Below are 15,843 nucleotides of genomic sequence, written 5' to 3' on the forward strand. Positions count from 1 at the left end.
TCGATAAATACTCAATAACAAATTCTTAATTTTGCAATAATATACCGATAACTTTTCGAAATATAATTGATAACTTTCTTTATAGTAAATCGACAAGTTTTCGATAGATTTTCGATAACAACTTTGTGATAATAAATCGATAAATATTCGATTATTTTTAACATATCGATCGTTTCGGATAGTAAATCGATAAGTTTTTGACAGAAATCGATAGCCTTTCGATAAAAATCGATAGATTTTTGATAACAAGTCGATAAGCTTTCAACAAATAATCGATAACTTTGCCTCGACAAAAAATCGGTAACTCATTGAAAACCTTAGTTATTGGTCCGGCCTACATCATTAACTCTTTCCAACAAGGCTTTTAAACTGTCAGAAAAAGGTACTTTTTTTTGACATTTACGAAATAACACTACAAGAAAGTAAAATGAATGTTTGCAATGTGTAGTTTTATGTTTTATGGCAACTCTTAGATAAAAAGATAACTTGTTGAGTAGCATTACTTACAAATGCAGAATGTCTTGCGGCTAGTGAAAGGTGGTATAGAATGTCGATAAAAAGAAAACGCTGCTTATTGGCAACAACTTTTTAATGCTTGAACGCATGCGCAGAAGCTGCGTGCAGTTATTCTTTGGCGTTCAAGCGGGTCGGTTCAATAATTCTAATTTCCAGTAAATTTTATTTATAGCCATAATTAAAATATTGTCCAGCAATGTTATTTTCATATATTTTCCTAATATTTCATTGTGCTGTTTTTGTGACTGGGCTGTTTGAACAGTGCAATCATATCATAGATTTGAAAGCTGCTGAAAAGATATTAATAAGTTCACCCTTTTATCCAAATCCATATCCGGCTGGAACTTCATGTCGTTATACGTTGAAAGCACCAATAGATTATCAATTGGATCTCAAATGTGATATTGATATAAAATTGGTAAGAAAACGAGTTGGAAGAGTATAGCTATTGAGATCAACCTTATGTTTTGCTGAAGTTGATAGAACGCTCCAGGACAGTAGAGCCCCAGAGACTAATGTAACGATTTTTGTTGATAGCCTTCAAGGTATCACTTAAAAGTAAAAACATAAAGTCGTTTATAGTGAGGCTGTATCAAGCCTCGCTGGGGAGCAAATATTATCTAAATGCCTTCATTTTATAGGCACCTGGGTACAACAATATTTAAAGAAGCGAATTCGCTGATGAGATAAGATCGAAAGGATCCGAAATACATATATAGATTACAACGACTACTGAGGCTAAACGGGGAAGATACTATTAACGAACCTGCAACGAACTTGCTGTGGATCAACAGTGATGATTACGAGTTCTCAAAGTCGTTATTCCACGTCACGTTTTTCCAATAGTCTGACGGAAGTAAAGAAGGTGGATCTTTGGCACCTACTTAAGTTTATATTGCAAAACAACTGGTTTGATGAAAGCTTGCCCCAACGGGGGGACACGAATAAGTAAGCAAGACAGATAAATTGCAGGCAATGACTTTTTGGCTGCACTTTGTGTTCTGTCGCTCAAAGATTTGAAGACTTTCTCGCGACCCTTGACATAACTTATGATCGCGCTGATGTTTGTTGAGATAAAGAGCCTACTGTGAGTAAGTGCACTTTAAATCCTAGGATTGTTGAGGATGTGAATGAAATCTTTGCTAGTGAAGCCGTGTTGAAATTACTGATTTCTTGCAGTGAAGAAAAGGATGAGGTAAAAATTCAAACTTATATAGGAAATCTTTGTATGCTCAAATTTGAGGTCAAAATCTAAATGTATTAGGCGGTTGCTGTAATCTCTTCTCTTGGATGATATGATTTCGAGTTTAAAGGTTGAACAAAAAGGGGGGAAAACCTCACCTTTGCTACTTCTTTCCTATATCACTGTGTTTTCATACTTGATCCCGAAATACGACAGAGATTTGATAACAACTCAGGTATAAGGTACCCCATAGACAAAATTATGTCGACGCTGTTAATACCTTCTACAAGTTAAGTGAGGTTTACTGCGTGCGAGGTTTTTCTGTCCTAAATATCGCCTCTGGGTATTGCCTTATGGTAGCCAAGTTAGGAACACGCCTATTTGCAGCGAATAAAGTGCATAAATTGTATCAAGAATAGTGTGCCGTCGGGAAGTTGCTGACGAAACAAGCAGCTGATTACTCTAATTGGATTTCACACCCGGGAACTGTGAGAAGTTTCATCCTAATGAGCAGTCGGAGCACATTTATCCCCCACCTCGTCCCCACGTTGCTGGTACCATAAGTTGTCAACGAGCCCAGAAAAAAAACTGGTACCATGAGGAATGTCGAGTTGCCTCGAGAAAAATAATATGTACGTTGATTACGGGCGCAACATCGTGCGGTGTATGGCATCGTGACAAACTGGATAAAAAGGTGGGCAGCTGGGTCTTTGCACCTCAACTAGGGTGGAATCTATCCTTTAGCCTACCCTATCATTGTAGCGTTTATCAGGCGGAGGTGGCTGCTATAAATGAGGCCGCTGATCACTTGAGGAATGCTGTTTACGGCTAAAATTAAATTTGTATTTACTCTGACAGCCAGGCTGCACTAATAGCGCTTTGAGCGGTCACATGTAAGTCCAGGACAGTAGAAAAGTGCCGCAAATCTTTTAACGAGATCGCTGAGCAAACCTCGCTCAGTACCTGGACACTCGGAATACCGGGAAATGAGATGGCCGACGAACTTGCAAGAGGGTGCACATCTGTTCCGCTTTCGTCGTCCTGGAAGGGAATGAGCATGCCGCACGCTACCTGTAAGCTCAATTTGAAAGGAATTTTCCTTAGGGAAGCGAGTGTGAGATGGATCAATCTCGAATCCTGCTACGACACCAAGATCGTGTGGCCTGAATGGGACGCGAGACGTACAAGAAGTCTCCTTCTTCTTGGAAGGGGGGACATATCTCTGGTGGTTGGACTTATAACCGGCCACATAGCAATCGGGAAGCATGCACAACGGCTGGGTGCTCTTTATAATGATTACTACAGGAGGTGCAAAGACGAAGAGGAGATAGAAACAGTCAAGTATTTTCTGTGCGACTGTCCTGCGCTTTGGAGCAAGAGGAAGAAATCTCTGGGATCTCCCTTCTTTGGCAATCTTTGTGATATGGCTAAGTTGGCACCTAAGAAATTCCTGACATTTGCTGAATCAACCTGTTGGTTTGAGAAGGGGAGAGATCCACGTGGTATCACAATGGGACCGTTTGGGCATAAGTGCACTGGTGCTCGCACCGGTGGCCACTTTAACCTAACCTATCCTAACCATGGCATCGTTAAAGCGAAGAATTACCGACTTAGCTATTCAAACACGAAGGTGAAGAGTCTGTAACTACGCCAATTACCATTTAATCTGTACTTGGACTTCATCCGAGCAGATTAGGACCTGGTAAATCTACTATCGACCAGATTTTCACGATGATCTTTATTCTGGAGAGGACCAACAAAAGTAAAATCGGCATGCGTATGCTTCTTGGTTTGAGTTTCCTGCAAATCTAATACAGCCTTTTGAAATAAAGTTGAGCTAAAGATCTATATGGACCGACTACGTAATTGAAAAGTAAGGTTCCCTCTCAACGTTGCGATATACATACGGTTCGGAAGCAAAGACGTTGTCGACAGAAGACAAAACGCAAGTCGCTACTCTTACTTTACTTACGTCGCAAATATTCGGTCAGTAAAAAGTTGGCAACGTCTATACGATACGCTGCTTCCACCGTGTCGAAGTGCATAATTCATTCATTATTAATTGGCGCTTAATCGCCTAAGCGATTTTGGCCGTTTCATAACAATGCACGCCAGCTATCTCTGTTTCCCGATAGCTGTAGCCAATTAGAAGCACGAAGGGAGGTGAAGTCTTCATCCACCTTCAGCTCCCAACTCAGTGGAGGTCTCCCTCTTTCTATGCTTTCAGACTGCGGTATAGACCCTGGCCGGAGCGACTTCGTCCATTCGAATAGCATGACCTAGCCAGCACAGCTTTTGTGTTATCGTTATATTTGCATAAAGCTCATACAACTCATCACGATAACTCTTTCGATACTTGCCGCAGGCATAATGGACAGGACCATAAATCTTCCGTAGAACTGTTCTTTCGAAAACCCGAAGAACCTTTTCATCAACGCCGTCCATGATTCCGAGCCAAACATAAGGGCAGGTATGATGAGCGATTTGTAGAGCGTGATATTATCTTTCAATTGCCAAGCTTCCTCAAAGACATTTTCAAATTTCCTTCTTCTTAAACATTTGGCTCCTAAGCAAGCAGCCGAATAAAATGCAAATCGACTTAAAATTTTGACATGAGACATGTTTTCCATGGTAACATTACTGATATAGTCATAGATGGAAAAAAGCAATTAATTTTTCATAATCTTAAACAAAGAATGTACTGTAATTTGAAAGATGATTTAAAACCCTATTTAGTGATAATATTTGCTCAAAAATTTAATTCAAGTTAAGTCAACAATGAAAATTAACAGCACGAAAGCTGCTGCTGCAAAACCCAACCAATTCTCATTGGCTGGAGTAAGTCAATGCTCAAAGTGCCATAATCTCACTTTGCTGACTGCTCATACAAATTAACTCTGGAAAAAGTGAATATTTTTTTCCTTTGGAGTTTTTTTATAAACTTCTGTGCATGATTTTTATCTTTCCATGCTCTTAAGCATTAAGTTAAATATTTTTATAAAATTTAGTTTTCGTCTACATATAAATACATGTATACGTTTAATATTTTTACAACACATACACACCCTTTCTTTATACATTTTTTTTCATCTTCTTACCTTTTTTTCACATACGACCATAGCCTGCCGTTGTGTCCACAGCTCAGTTGAATGAACGTTGTTATGATGAGATTTTCTATTTCAACCGTGAAGGAAGTGAATTTTTATCCGGTTCTGAATACTTTTGTGGTAGCGGTAGTATGGAGAGAAAAAGTTTTCTAAATCGCGCTGTGATTTCATACATATCCATGCAACCGATGCGTTGGCAAGTCGGTAGCACTAAGGTGGGCGTGCCAGGAGGTCTTACAGTTGCAGCAGCAGGAGTGCCGCAAAAAAATCACCATATAAATAAGATTTACAATAAAAATAATATAAGTCATGCTCAGGCGATATCACATCATACAGATCATGCGACTAACACATCACGTCCTTCACAAGCAGCAGTTCAAAGTGAGCTTGGCAATGCTTTTACGCATTTAATTCAGTTGCTGTCTAACAGGATAGAGACGGGCGTCTTCATAGCACCGCCACCTATAAAGAAGCACAAAAATACTAAGCGCCCAAATAATAGACGTAAAGCCGTAAAACCAACGCCAAAAGCCTCTACAACAACGCAAAGCACGGATTTCTCAACATTTTCTGCATATCCATTGCTCCAGTTAAGCGTAACGAATGATTCTAATACTTTAAATTCAGTTGCAGCAACAACAATAGATAACTTCTCAAATACAACGCCTGTAATGAATTCTTCTAATCCCGATTTACGCATATTATCTTCGAATTCTCCCAGCTATAATGAATATTTAGGCGCTGGTAATGGCCGTTTCTCCTGCATAGTTGAGGCAGTTGCTGCTGAATGCGATTGTGGTTGGAGCGCGCATATGCTGAAAGTAGTGAGCCCATCGGGTGTGGCAGGCGTTAATGAGTACGTCTCCATGGCGGGTGTGTTGACTATTGAGTATGGCAAGATATTTTGTGGTGCTGTGATAAGTGAGTATCGTTTATACAAGTTTTTACAAAAATATGTTACGTTTACTAAATGATGCTTTCCAAAAAAACTTCTGCAGTTCATCATCGCTTCTTGCTATCCGCTGCACATTGTTTTATGTCCGCAGCCACAAATCGTTCGTCTTTGATTCAGGTGGTGGTTGGAGAACACGATCTTTCGACAGGTAAATAAAAATTACGTCGGAACCAAGTACTCGTGAATCTCGGTCAAGAGGTTTAGAGAACTAATGCTTTTGAGTAAAATAGAATTCGCCAAAGGTTTGAAGTCAAACTAAAACTAGAAACAAAATATTTCAGGCTTTTTGAGAAGAGCTTCGACTTTTTGATTCCTATCCGAGAGAGGCAAGTTTTTGTTGAATTGTCGGCTTACTACCGATAGCGAATAATAATCACCCCCTTATCGGCTAGTTATAATCGGCTTCTTATTGGTTTCTTATCGTCTTGTTATCGGCGGGTTTCATGTGTATCATTGATTCATATATTGAAGTTTTATCAGTATATGTTTGACAGTAAGCCGAAAAGTCATAGCTAACAAATCGATAAAACTTCGATAAAAAATTTGTAACACTTCTACGAGAAATCGATAACATTTTGATAACAAATGGATATTGTTTTGATAACAAGTCGTTAAATTTTCGATATAGAACTGATAATTATTCGGTAAGAAATCGATAGATTTTTAATATCAAATCGATAACACGCCAATTGGTAGCGCTAAGGAAATAAACAGATACTTTTTTCGATAACAAGTCGATTAAATTCGTATAACATATCAACAACTTCTTGATAAATTTTGAATAACTATTCGATTATCAAACTTTTTGATAACAAATTGCTATCTTAATAAAAAAATAGATAAGTTTTCGATAACGAATTAATAAACTTTCGATCACAAATGAATAACACCTCAATAACAATTTGCTAACAATCCGATAAAATGTCAATAAATTTCGTATAGCAAACTGATAACTTTTTGCTAACATATCGATAGCTTTTCGATAACAAATTGATAAGCTTGGAATGATAAATCGATAACTTTTCAATAACAAATAAATAGCTCATCAATTCAAAATCGGTAATTCATTGATAACTTTGTTACCAATAGAAAAATAATAACATTTCGATGCCAAATCAATAACTCGTCGATAACACACTTTTTTGCAAACCGATAACTCATTGATAAAGCATTTGGAACACGAACATAACCCGCCGATAGCAAAACGATAACAAATTGATAAAACGCCGGATCAAGTTGAAAGGAAGGCAATTGGGATAAAGTTTACTACAACTAAGGCACAACGTGGCTGAATGCGTTTGTAACACTTCAACCATCGTAGGAGTGCGGGTTCAAATCCCACTCCCGGGAGAAAAGGCTTTTAAGAGATTTACAAGATATAAACGAAACAGGTCTTGCCTTGTCTGTTCTGATGTCACGTTATTTAAATTTTTCCCAAATTATTAAATACGTTCCGGTCTCGGTTTTGTCATCTAATATTTACTTACCCCTGATCTCCTCTTCTTACATTTCCTTATCTCTCCTTTCCTTAGTTTTCTTTTCCTCGCTTGATTTCGCTTATATCACCTCTACCACTAACATTGTTTCCAGTTTATGCTTCAGTGCAGTGACTACTTTACGCTTACATTCCATCTATACTCCCCCTTCCGTGAGATGAAATATGTTTACAAATCAATAAATAATAGTTATGTTATAACTAAAGTTTTACGCTTATGTACTTTTAAAACTCCTCTTTTCAAAATTTTACTCATTAGCTTATGAGTCGATCTACACCAGCTACTACAGCATTGACGCGCTCATTTTACACGAAAACTTTCTTGCCACAGCGACTCACGTGCTCAACGATATAGCACTTTTGCGTACAAATAAAGCGATCGAATGGAATCGTGGTGTTGCGCCTGCTTGTCTGCCATTTCGTTCGTTTAGCGACACAGCTGCTGATCGCAAGCCTCCTCTAGCAGGGCAACAAGTGGAGACTGCCGGCTGGGGCAGTATTTCGTTTGGTGGTCCTCAATCTTTGATACTGCTACGCGCACAGCTGGATGTAATTGGTGCTGAGGAGTGTCGTAATGCTTTGGGTGTGGCACCGCCAGCAACATTTTGCACTTATACGCCGGGACGGGATACATGTCAGTATGATTCGGGTGGTGGTTTGTATATGCGTGATCATGGTCGTCTCTATGTGGTGGGAATTGTAAGCTATGGGTATGGTTGTGCAGCACGGCAACCATCGGTGAATACGAAAGTGGCATCACACCTACTTTGGATCAGAAGTCATACACCATTGGCCACGTATTGTTTAAAGTAATGGGTTAAGTAAGTGATGTAGAAATATATGCTCTAAAGTTTTTAGTGTAAGTAAAGATTTTAAAACCTAAAATAAAACAAATGCTTGAAAAAATTTTAAATACTATTGCAAAAAAATTGTTTCATAATCGATGCGCCTAAAAGCATATCTCACGCACAACGGATATTCACTCAACTTTTGCATTTAAGATACTTAGAATTTACATAGTACATATATATGTATCCTGTCTGTTTGTCTAGACAGCAACCTCAAGAAACGCAAGTACATACGCACAGACATACAACTTTTTGCTCCACTTTCTTACTTTTGATAGTTTTCTTCTTTTGACTCATTCCATAGGTTTGCATCAATTTCATGCGTATTTCCATATCCCCATATCTGGATTTTGCTTACAAATGTTTCATGTCTAGCCTCCTCTATTTGAGGCACTTTCTCTGTACAAATTCATAAAGCATACAAAATAAAAATGACAATGAAATGATATTGATTCTTCTTTCACTTCCGACCCGGCATGCGACTTAAAGAACTACAAAAACTGCGCGTGAATCAAATTTTTAAAGCATACTACTAGGCTGTTGAGTGAAAAAGCAATTCAATAAGTATTTTTCTCAGTATGAGTAGCAAAGTAAGTACAATTCAATATTTCTGTAGAGTATTTTTCAGGAGCATTTTCTTAACGCTATTCATTGGTTGTATTTATGTAGATAATTATAATCACTTCTAAAACCTCTTCAATTACGCCAGGTGTCAATTTTGACACTTGCGCTTGAACGAAAATCAATCGCAATTATTTTACGCTCCAAATGATATAACAAACATGAAAAGTTCTCCCGCCACTTCTAAATTTATTCATTTGCCTTTTTATTTAAAATCTAAGTACTCAATAGAAGTTCATACTCACCTGCTCAATTAAACGGAAATGTTAACTAATTAGCGCCTACAAGTATGCAATACAGTCTTGTAATTGGTTACATACAAATCGTGGGTGAAGCTAGAATAAAAGATATGTGTGTGTCAGTTCAATCAAAAGTATAGACGAATTTCCAATTAAATATGTTATAGCGAAATACAAATACGACGCCAAAGCACAGCAGCGTCGCACAGTGGCGCCTTTTGAGTTTTTTCTTTGCAAAAATCATAACTTTTGAACCAATGAAGATATTTATAAAATTTAAAATGCAAATGAAAGCTAATTATTTGAAGTTTTTATGTGTGAAGAATTTTAGAAAAATGCAAAAACAATATGTTTTTAGTAAAAAATAATAAAAATAAAATGAGATTTGTCTTATAATGACATATTTAAGTACTAAATAAGATAAACTAATGATTTTGATAGGATAGCGTGGCACTGCCCACTTATGATAAAAAGTTGTATCTAAGTAGTCACGTAATCAATAACTACCAAAATCGATAGACGTATTGTTTCTTTTAAATGGCAATACTCTTATAAAACTCAAATGTCCGTTTTTGGTGCCACAATAACGAGGTGCTTCAAAATACATCGTAAAATTTTACATGTTTTTTTGTTTTTTATTTACAAGCCAAATATGTATTTTATTAATAACTAAAAGTTATTGAAAGTGGTTCAGTGTAATTTTATTTGAGCTAAAGATTAAACAGCCAACGAATTTTGGAAAAGGGTAGTGGCACTGCCCATTTATGCTAAAAAGTTTGATCTTAGTAACCGCTTTACCAATTTGTACCAAACTCGATAGACGTATTGATTTCTATAAAAATTGAATACTCGTTTGAAAACGAAATGCCTAAGATTTAAAATAAATTTGATAAACTTTAGAGAAATGCAATAACGAAAAGTATATATTTATAAATTAATAAATTAATTAAAACTTTTATTTGAAATAAAAAATTAACTTGTACATAGATATTTATTCTATTATTATTGGGCGTATTTATGCCCAAGGTCGTTTAACTTTATTTGATGTAAAAAGTGAAGTTGCAGCTGGACGCAGGTAGACTTTATGAATTTAGGTAACTGAATATTTTACAAATAACTACTGTTAATATGTGCTCCGTCATATTTTAACATTTTTTTTTCATCAAAGTTTTAAAAAGGGCCTAAAAATAGGCAATTCAACTTTTAACAAAACAAAAAAATAATCCTAAATTAAATTATCTTTAATTGCTATACCAGAAAACGACAACCGGCCGCCTTATTTACTCACAAAACCATTTTAAATACAACGAAAAGGAAGAAAAATTTCAAATTTTTCCCAATATTGAAAATTGGTCAACTTTGAGCGGCTCTACCTGGTAAACTATGTATAAGATTTAGCGAACGCTTTCATGATTTTTTTCATTTTTGCCATGCTTTAACGGCAGAGGCGCCACTGTGCAAGTGTGGGTGTGGAAGGTTTGGCAAAAGCAATTTCGATGTGTCAATATAACAACTCTTTTATGGTGGATTTTTTATGCTGCCTGCAAAATTTGCAGTGCTTTGCGCTTCCCGTCTGTGTTCAATATCAGCTTAACGCTTTAGTGTTTTCTTTTCAAACACATTTTAATAATTAAAAAGCTAACGCATAACATATGAAGCACGCTTTTAGGCTTAGACTGAGACGAATGCGAATGCGAAGAGATTTTGTACATATCAGGTACAGTGAAACATACAGCGCCTAGAAGCATGCACCAATGATTTTTGGTCTTCATTTTGCAGCATACAGAAAAGTAAGTATATCCAGCTTATCACTCAAATAAGCCAAATACTTTTTGGTTGTTTGGGAACCAGGTAGATACACAATTTTGAAAATGTTGCATACTTTTAGGCTTAAATTATAAGCACTTCGTGAGTTTATTTTTAGTGAAATTACAGTATAAGTTTTGAATCTGTTATTTAGAAACTCAAACTTTTAGAAAAAAAATATTTTAAATTTATTCTGAAAATGTTCCACGATAAACTCATGATTGGTCTGAAGTATATCGTGGTATCTTTCCTACATCAAAGCAAAGAAAATTCCAAGAAACCAAGCTGAAATGTTTCCTATTACATCGGTGAACTGCCTAAAATATATTCGTTTCTTTTATGTAGTATTAGTTAAACTTTCCGTTAAATTGCTATAAATCCTCCTCATATGCATAAGTCGCAGATGTAGTTTTACGAACAACTCCCAAGTGCCCACTTTGAATTAACAACCAGGCCGCGTTTGGAGCGATCTTTTCATTAGAAAATTGCTGGCGTATTTCCTAGCGAAAGCGGCTACGAGGTGCAATGGAGGCGTGAAAAATTCTGCACTAATTGCAAACGAACTGCGCCTCAAGTACACACAGACACATATGTTCTCACACACACGCAGCTATACGCATACACACACACAAACTTAACAAATTTTTTTAGTATGGAGCAATTTTCAATTATTAAAGAGAGAAATGTATGCAACAAAATGCCGATTTTTTCCTCGCCTTTGCAATGTGATTGTTTGTATGCGCAAGCATAGATGTATTGGTCAGTTCGCCATTTTTATGGTAAATGCATGTCCAAGTGGCAATGCGGACTGAGTACGCTTAGTTGCGCTTTCTAAGCAGTAATTTCACGTTCTAGTTATATTTTTGTTAGCTGTTTTTTATTTTTTCCTTAGCTCATGTTCTGCGCCTAAATATATGATTTCAATAGCAGAATTTTTATTGTGCTCATTTCTTCGCTTTGAGCTGAATTCTGCTCGTTAAAGCCTGGCATGTATTTGCGTCATACTTTTTCATTTTAATTTTCGTTGCATTTCGAATGCATTGCCTTTTTTGCAACTGATTTTTTAGACAATTTTTATATAACGTTTTGCGCCTAAATGCATGCAAAGTCTGCCAACTAACGCTTACCCATTCATTAGCGCTTGCCACAGTGCAACGTAAAACCAATTTACCTTGTTGTAAAACACAGTTACACATACATATGCACAAATAAGCTGTACAAAATCGACGAATACAAAATTATTGTTAAAAATACTAAGTGCAGTTGTACTACATCTACATATATACATACATATTAACATTTACATGACTAAGCAAAGTGTTCGCGCTAAATTTGTATGTACCGTGCGTTTATTGAGATGCGCTTTGGCTGAGGCGCAGAAATTAGAAACGAAATTGGATTGGTGGGCTGTTGTGGGTTCCGTTGTTGTCTACGCTGATTGGCAGGGTGTGAGGATGTTTTTGTTATTGCTGCTGTCGGCAAGAGCAGGCTCAAAATGTTGGCAACACAAAACCATGCTGTCAAAAGAGCCTACCGCGCGACTAACGGTATAACTACAATTTAGATGTGTATATAGATGACCAGACTAACGATTTACTGCAAAAAATGCATAAAAATAAAATCATGATGACCTCTCTAACCACTGAAAATAAAAGCAAATACAAAATTGGTAATTCATAAAAAAACTAATTGTGAAAAGTATTCAACGAGGCTTTTCTCGAAAATTGCAGTTTTTATTTGTGCTCAACAAATTTGTTACAGTTAAAATTTTAAATGAGTGGTTGTGGAATAAGATTTTATATTGTTCATCGAAATGACTAAACGGATTCTTTCAATGATCGGGTCTTATGAAATTATATCATTTTATGCTAAATACGTGGATGACATAACATGCGTTTTAACTACTTATAACGAAGAGCTGGTACTGGAGTACCTCAACAAGCACACGGAAATATAAAATTTACAATGGAAACCGAAAAAGACGGAGGACTCAGCTATCTAGACCTCACGATAAATATTGATAAAGAAGCCAAAATATTTAACTATGACATATATAGAAAGTCAACGGCCACCGACACAATCATACACAGTACCTCAAATCACCCTCAACAGCATAACAATGCAGCATTAAGGCACTTGGTACATAGACTTGAAAGAACACCTCTTACACAAGAGGCATATAAGAGAGAACTTGAGGTCATATATAATATCGCTGCAAACAACGGATATAAAAAAGCACTAGTAGATAAGCTCAGAAGGACAAATGGAGAACCAAAAAGAAATAATGAAAAGGAAAATAATAGCTGGACGACTATGACATATACTGGAAAAGCAACATATAAATTGGCAAACTTCTTTAAAAAATACAACATTAACACAGCACTCAAAAGATAGAACAATCTAGGGCGAAAACTAAGAACTAACATTAACTCAGAGGATCCGTTTAGCAGCCACGGCGTATACAAGCTTACCTGCGGATGCCAGCATAGTTACATAGGACAAACAGGACGGCAAATAAGAACGAGGTTCAGAGAACATATTAGAGATTACAACAAAAAAATACGGAATCCAAACATTATACCCGAGTCTAACTTTGCGAATCACATGGTCGAGAATGGGTGTTACCCAGCAAACATCAATAAAATAGTTAGAGTTCTTCACATACAAGAAAAGGGCCGACGTCTCAACGTACTCGAAAACATGGAAATCTACAAACAGAAAACATTCGACGGTAGAATAAACGAACAGATAAACACAATTTCTGACAAAATATTGGAGCCTTTAAAACTTGTTTACAGGAAACAACTTAATCACACAGGTACAACAGACAAACACACAACAACAAATAAACACAAAACAATTAACACACCAAAACAAAAAACCGACAAAGAAGGTCAAACGACTAAAATCACAGATTTCTACCTACCCCAGTCAGCCACACAAATCGATTAGTAAACCACCCTCGGTTCTGAATGAACACACAGCACATACACATAACTAAATATACACAAGCATCAATTTGACAATACCTGCTCATATACCTACGAACTATAAATACAGGACAAACGACAACAACAGATCAGGACGAAAATCGACAATGATGATGGCACAACATCGAAACCGGTTTGTCTCAAAACCAAATTTGACAAGGGATGACGGAAAATCGTTCCAATATACATCATTATATAAATTTGTTATTCATCGACTTCATAGTTAGTTGGGGGCTCAAGTCTTCGTCCATTTGTCTCTCTCAATCCAATTGAGGCCTTTCTCTTACGCTGTTGCTAAATAAGAATATCAATAGAAATACTTTCAAGGCCGAACGTCATCATTCATTCAAATAATATCCGTTAGTCCGTGAAGCTTTGAGCTATTTGTACGATACACCAGAAGAACCACAAACCTTCCGGAGAACTTTTCTCTCAAATAACTTAAGGGCCATCCCATCCCATCTTCTTTCGAAAACGTTCATGATTTTGAGCCCTACATAACGAAATGTATGATGAGAGACTTACAGAGCGTGATTTTTGTACGCCCGTGAGAGGCTTGCCCACTTAGTCCAAGATAGTGCTTATTGACAAGAATGATACCCTGTTGGACTTGTTATCGCTGCTAATGCTAGTTTCCAGAGAAGGCAAGGAAGCAATTATAAGCTTTTGTAATATACAGGACCATTTTGAACAAGCTAGAATTATCTTTTCTAGGATCAGGTTAAACAAATTTAACTAAAGGATGTCTTGTGTGGAGCCTCGTTTGGTTTTAAATAGGGGAGATGTCCTTCCAAATCTCTGATGGTGTTGCTTGGCGAAGGGGGACTTGCAGAAAATTGAAACTTCTTGCCGTGCATAAAAATCTGGTTTGAAGCAATAGTAAATTTCCCAGCTATAAAGCCGCATAAGAAGTTTATCGGCTCTGGGTTTCGGTCCTGTGAAATGGCTTTTCTGCGATTAAATTTTGTAGATTGCCATTCTCACTTTGCTATAGTCGAATGGTGAAGCACATATTCCGTAGTCAGCAATTGGTTTATCATGCTCGTCATCTCCCAGCAATGCGTTTTCTGTGCATTCCTATAAAAATTTGCCACGGATTTGAACCCTTTTGGCCATTCGCAAATTTCTGATAGTATTTTCCAGGGACGGAAACTATTATTCTTTTTAGTTTCCTTGAAACTATTAATTTTGGACTTTTAATATATTTGGATCATGATAAAGATTATTTTCCGATTTTTATTATCTGAGCCCGATAGAACTAGTTAAACTCGGACTTTTAAAAATAAAAGTCCGGAAATAAAAGTTAAATCCGGACTTTTATTTTTTAAGGCCAAAATAAAAGTCCGGCTTGATAACAAAGAAACGGCCGAAATAAAAAAAATTTGAATTAATTTTTTTTTTATTTCGTATAAGCCGTTTCTTTGTTATCAAGCTGGACTTTTATTTTGGCCTTAAAAAATAAAAGTCCGGATTTAACTTTTATTTCCGGACTTTTATTTTTAAAAGTCCGAGTTTAACTACACCTTTTCAACCCAATAATGAGAAAGCGTAAGTTAGTAATGAGAAAACGTAAATTAAAATGGGAAAAGGTAAAGTGGTAATGAAAAACGGTAAATTAGTAATGAGAAAATATAAATTTTTATTGAGAATATGTAAATTTATAATGAGAAAACGTAAGTTTGTAATGAGAACTCTACACCTTTTCAAACCAATAATGAGAAAACGTAAATTTGTAATTAGAATAAGTAAATTAAAATGAGAAAGGTAAACTGATAAGGAGACCCCGTAAATTTTTAATGGGAATATGTAAATTTATAATGATAAAGGTAAACTGATAATGAGAAACTGTAAGTTAATAATGAGAAAATATAAATTTATATTGAGAATAAATAAATTTGTAATGAGAAAACGTAAACTTGTAATGAGATGGATTTTATAACTTTAGTTATTTAAACTTTATGCATGTAAATAGTAAGCAGGCTTTCAGAGAACAGAACATCATACTGCCCTTTTTGTATTCTGTCTTTAAAATAAATTAAAAAACGTAGAAAATTACATAGTCGGTACAATGGAGTTTCAAGAT

The 15,843-nt window shown here is 36.2% G+C and overlaps 1 protein-coding gene across 1 annotated transcript; it reads left to right on the forward strand.

The window, feature by feature from the left end:
• The first annotated feature begins 712 nt into the window (after positions 1–712).
• LOC137245850 (venom serine protease 34) lies at positions 713–8,079 on the forward strand. The gene is made up of 4 exons (XM_067777064.1): positions 713–934; positions 4,821–5,727; positions 5,805–5,909; positions 7,516–8,079. The coding sequence occupies exons 1-4, from the start codon at positions 713–715 to the stop codon at positions 8,067–8,069; spliced, it is 1,788 nt and encodes a 595-aa protein (XP_067633165.1). The 3' UTR covers positions 8,070–8,079.
• Positions 8,080–15,843: the final 7,764 nt, after the last annotated feature.

Source organism: Eurosta solidaginis, chromosome 3 (genome assembly GCF_040869045.1).
Source record: "Eurosta solidaginis isolate ZX-2024a chromosome 3, ASM4086904v1, whole genome shotgun sequence".
NCBI lineage: Eukaryota > Metazoa > Arthropoda > Insecta > Diptera > Tephritidae > Eurosta > Eurosta solidaginis.

Excerpts from the sequence above, each read along its gene's own strand:
- LOC137245850 (XM_067777064.1), top strand. The coding sequence starts at position 713 with ATGTTATTTTCATATATTTTCCTAATATTTCATTGTGCTGTTTTTGTG. Across the intron at positions 5,728-5,804 it reads ATTTTGTGGTGCTGTGATAA|TTCATCATCGCTTCTTGCTA; the intron begins GTGAGTATCGTT and ends AAACTTCTGCAG. Across the intron at positions 5,910-7,515 it reads AGAACACGATCTTTCGACAG|CTTATGAGTCGATCTACACC; the intron begins GTAAATAAAAAT and ends TTTACTCATTAG.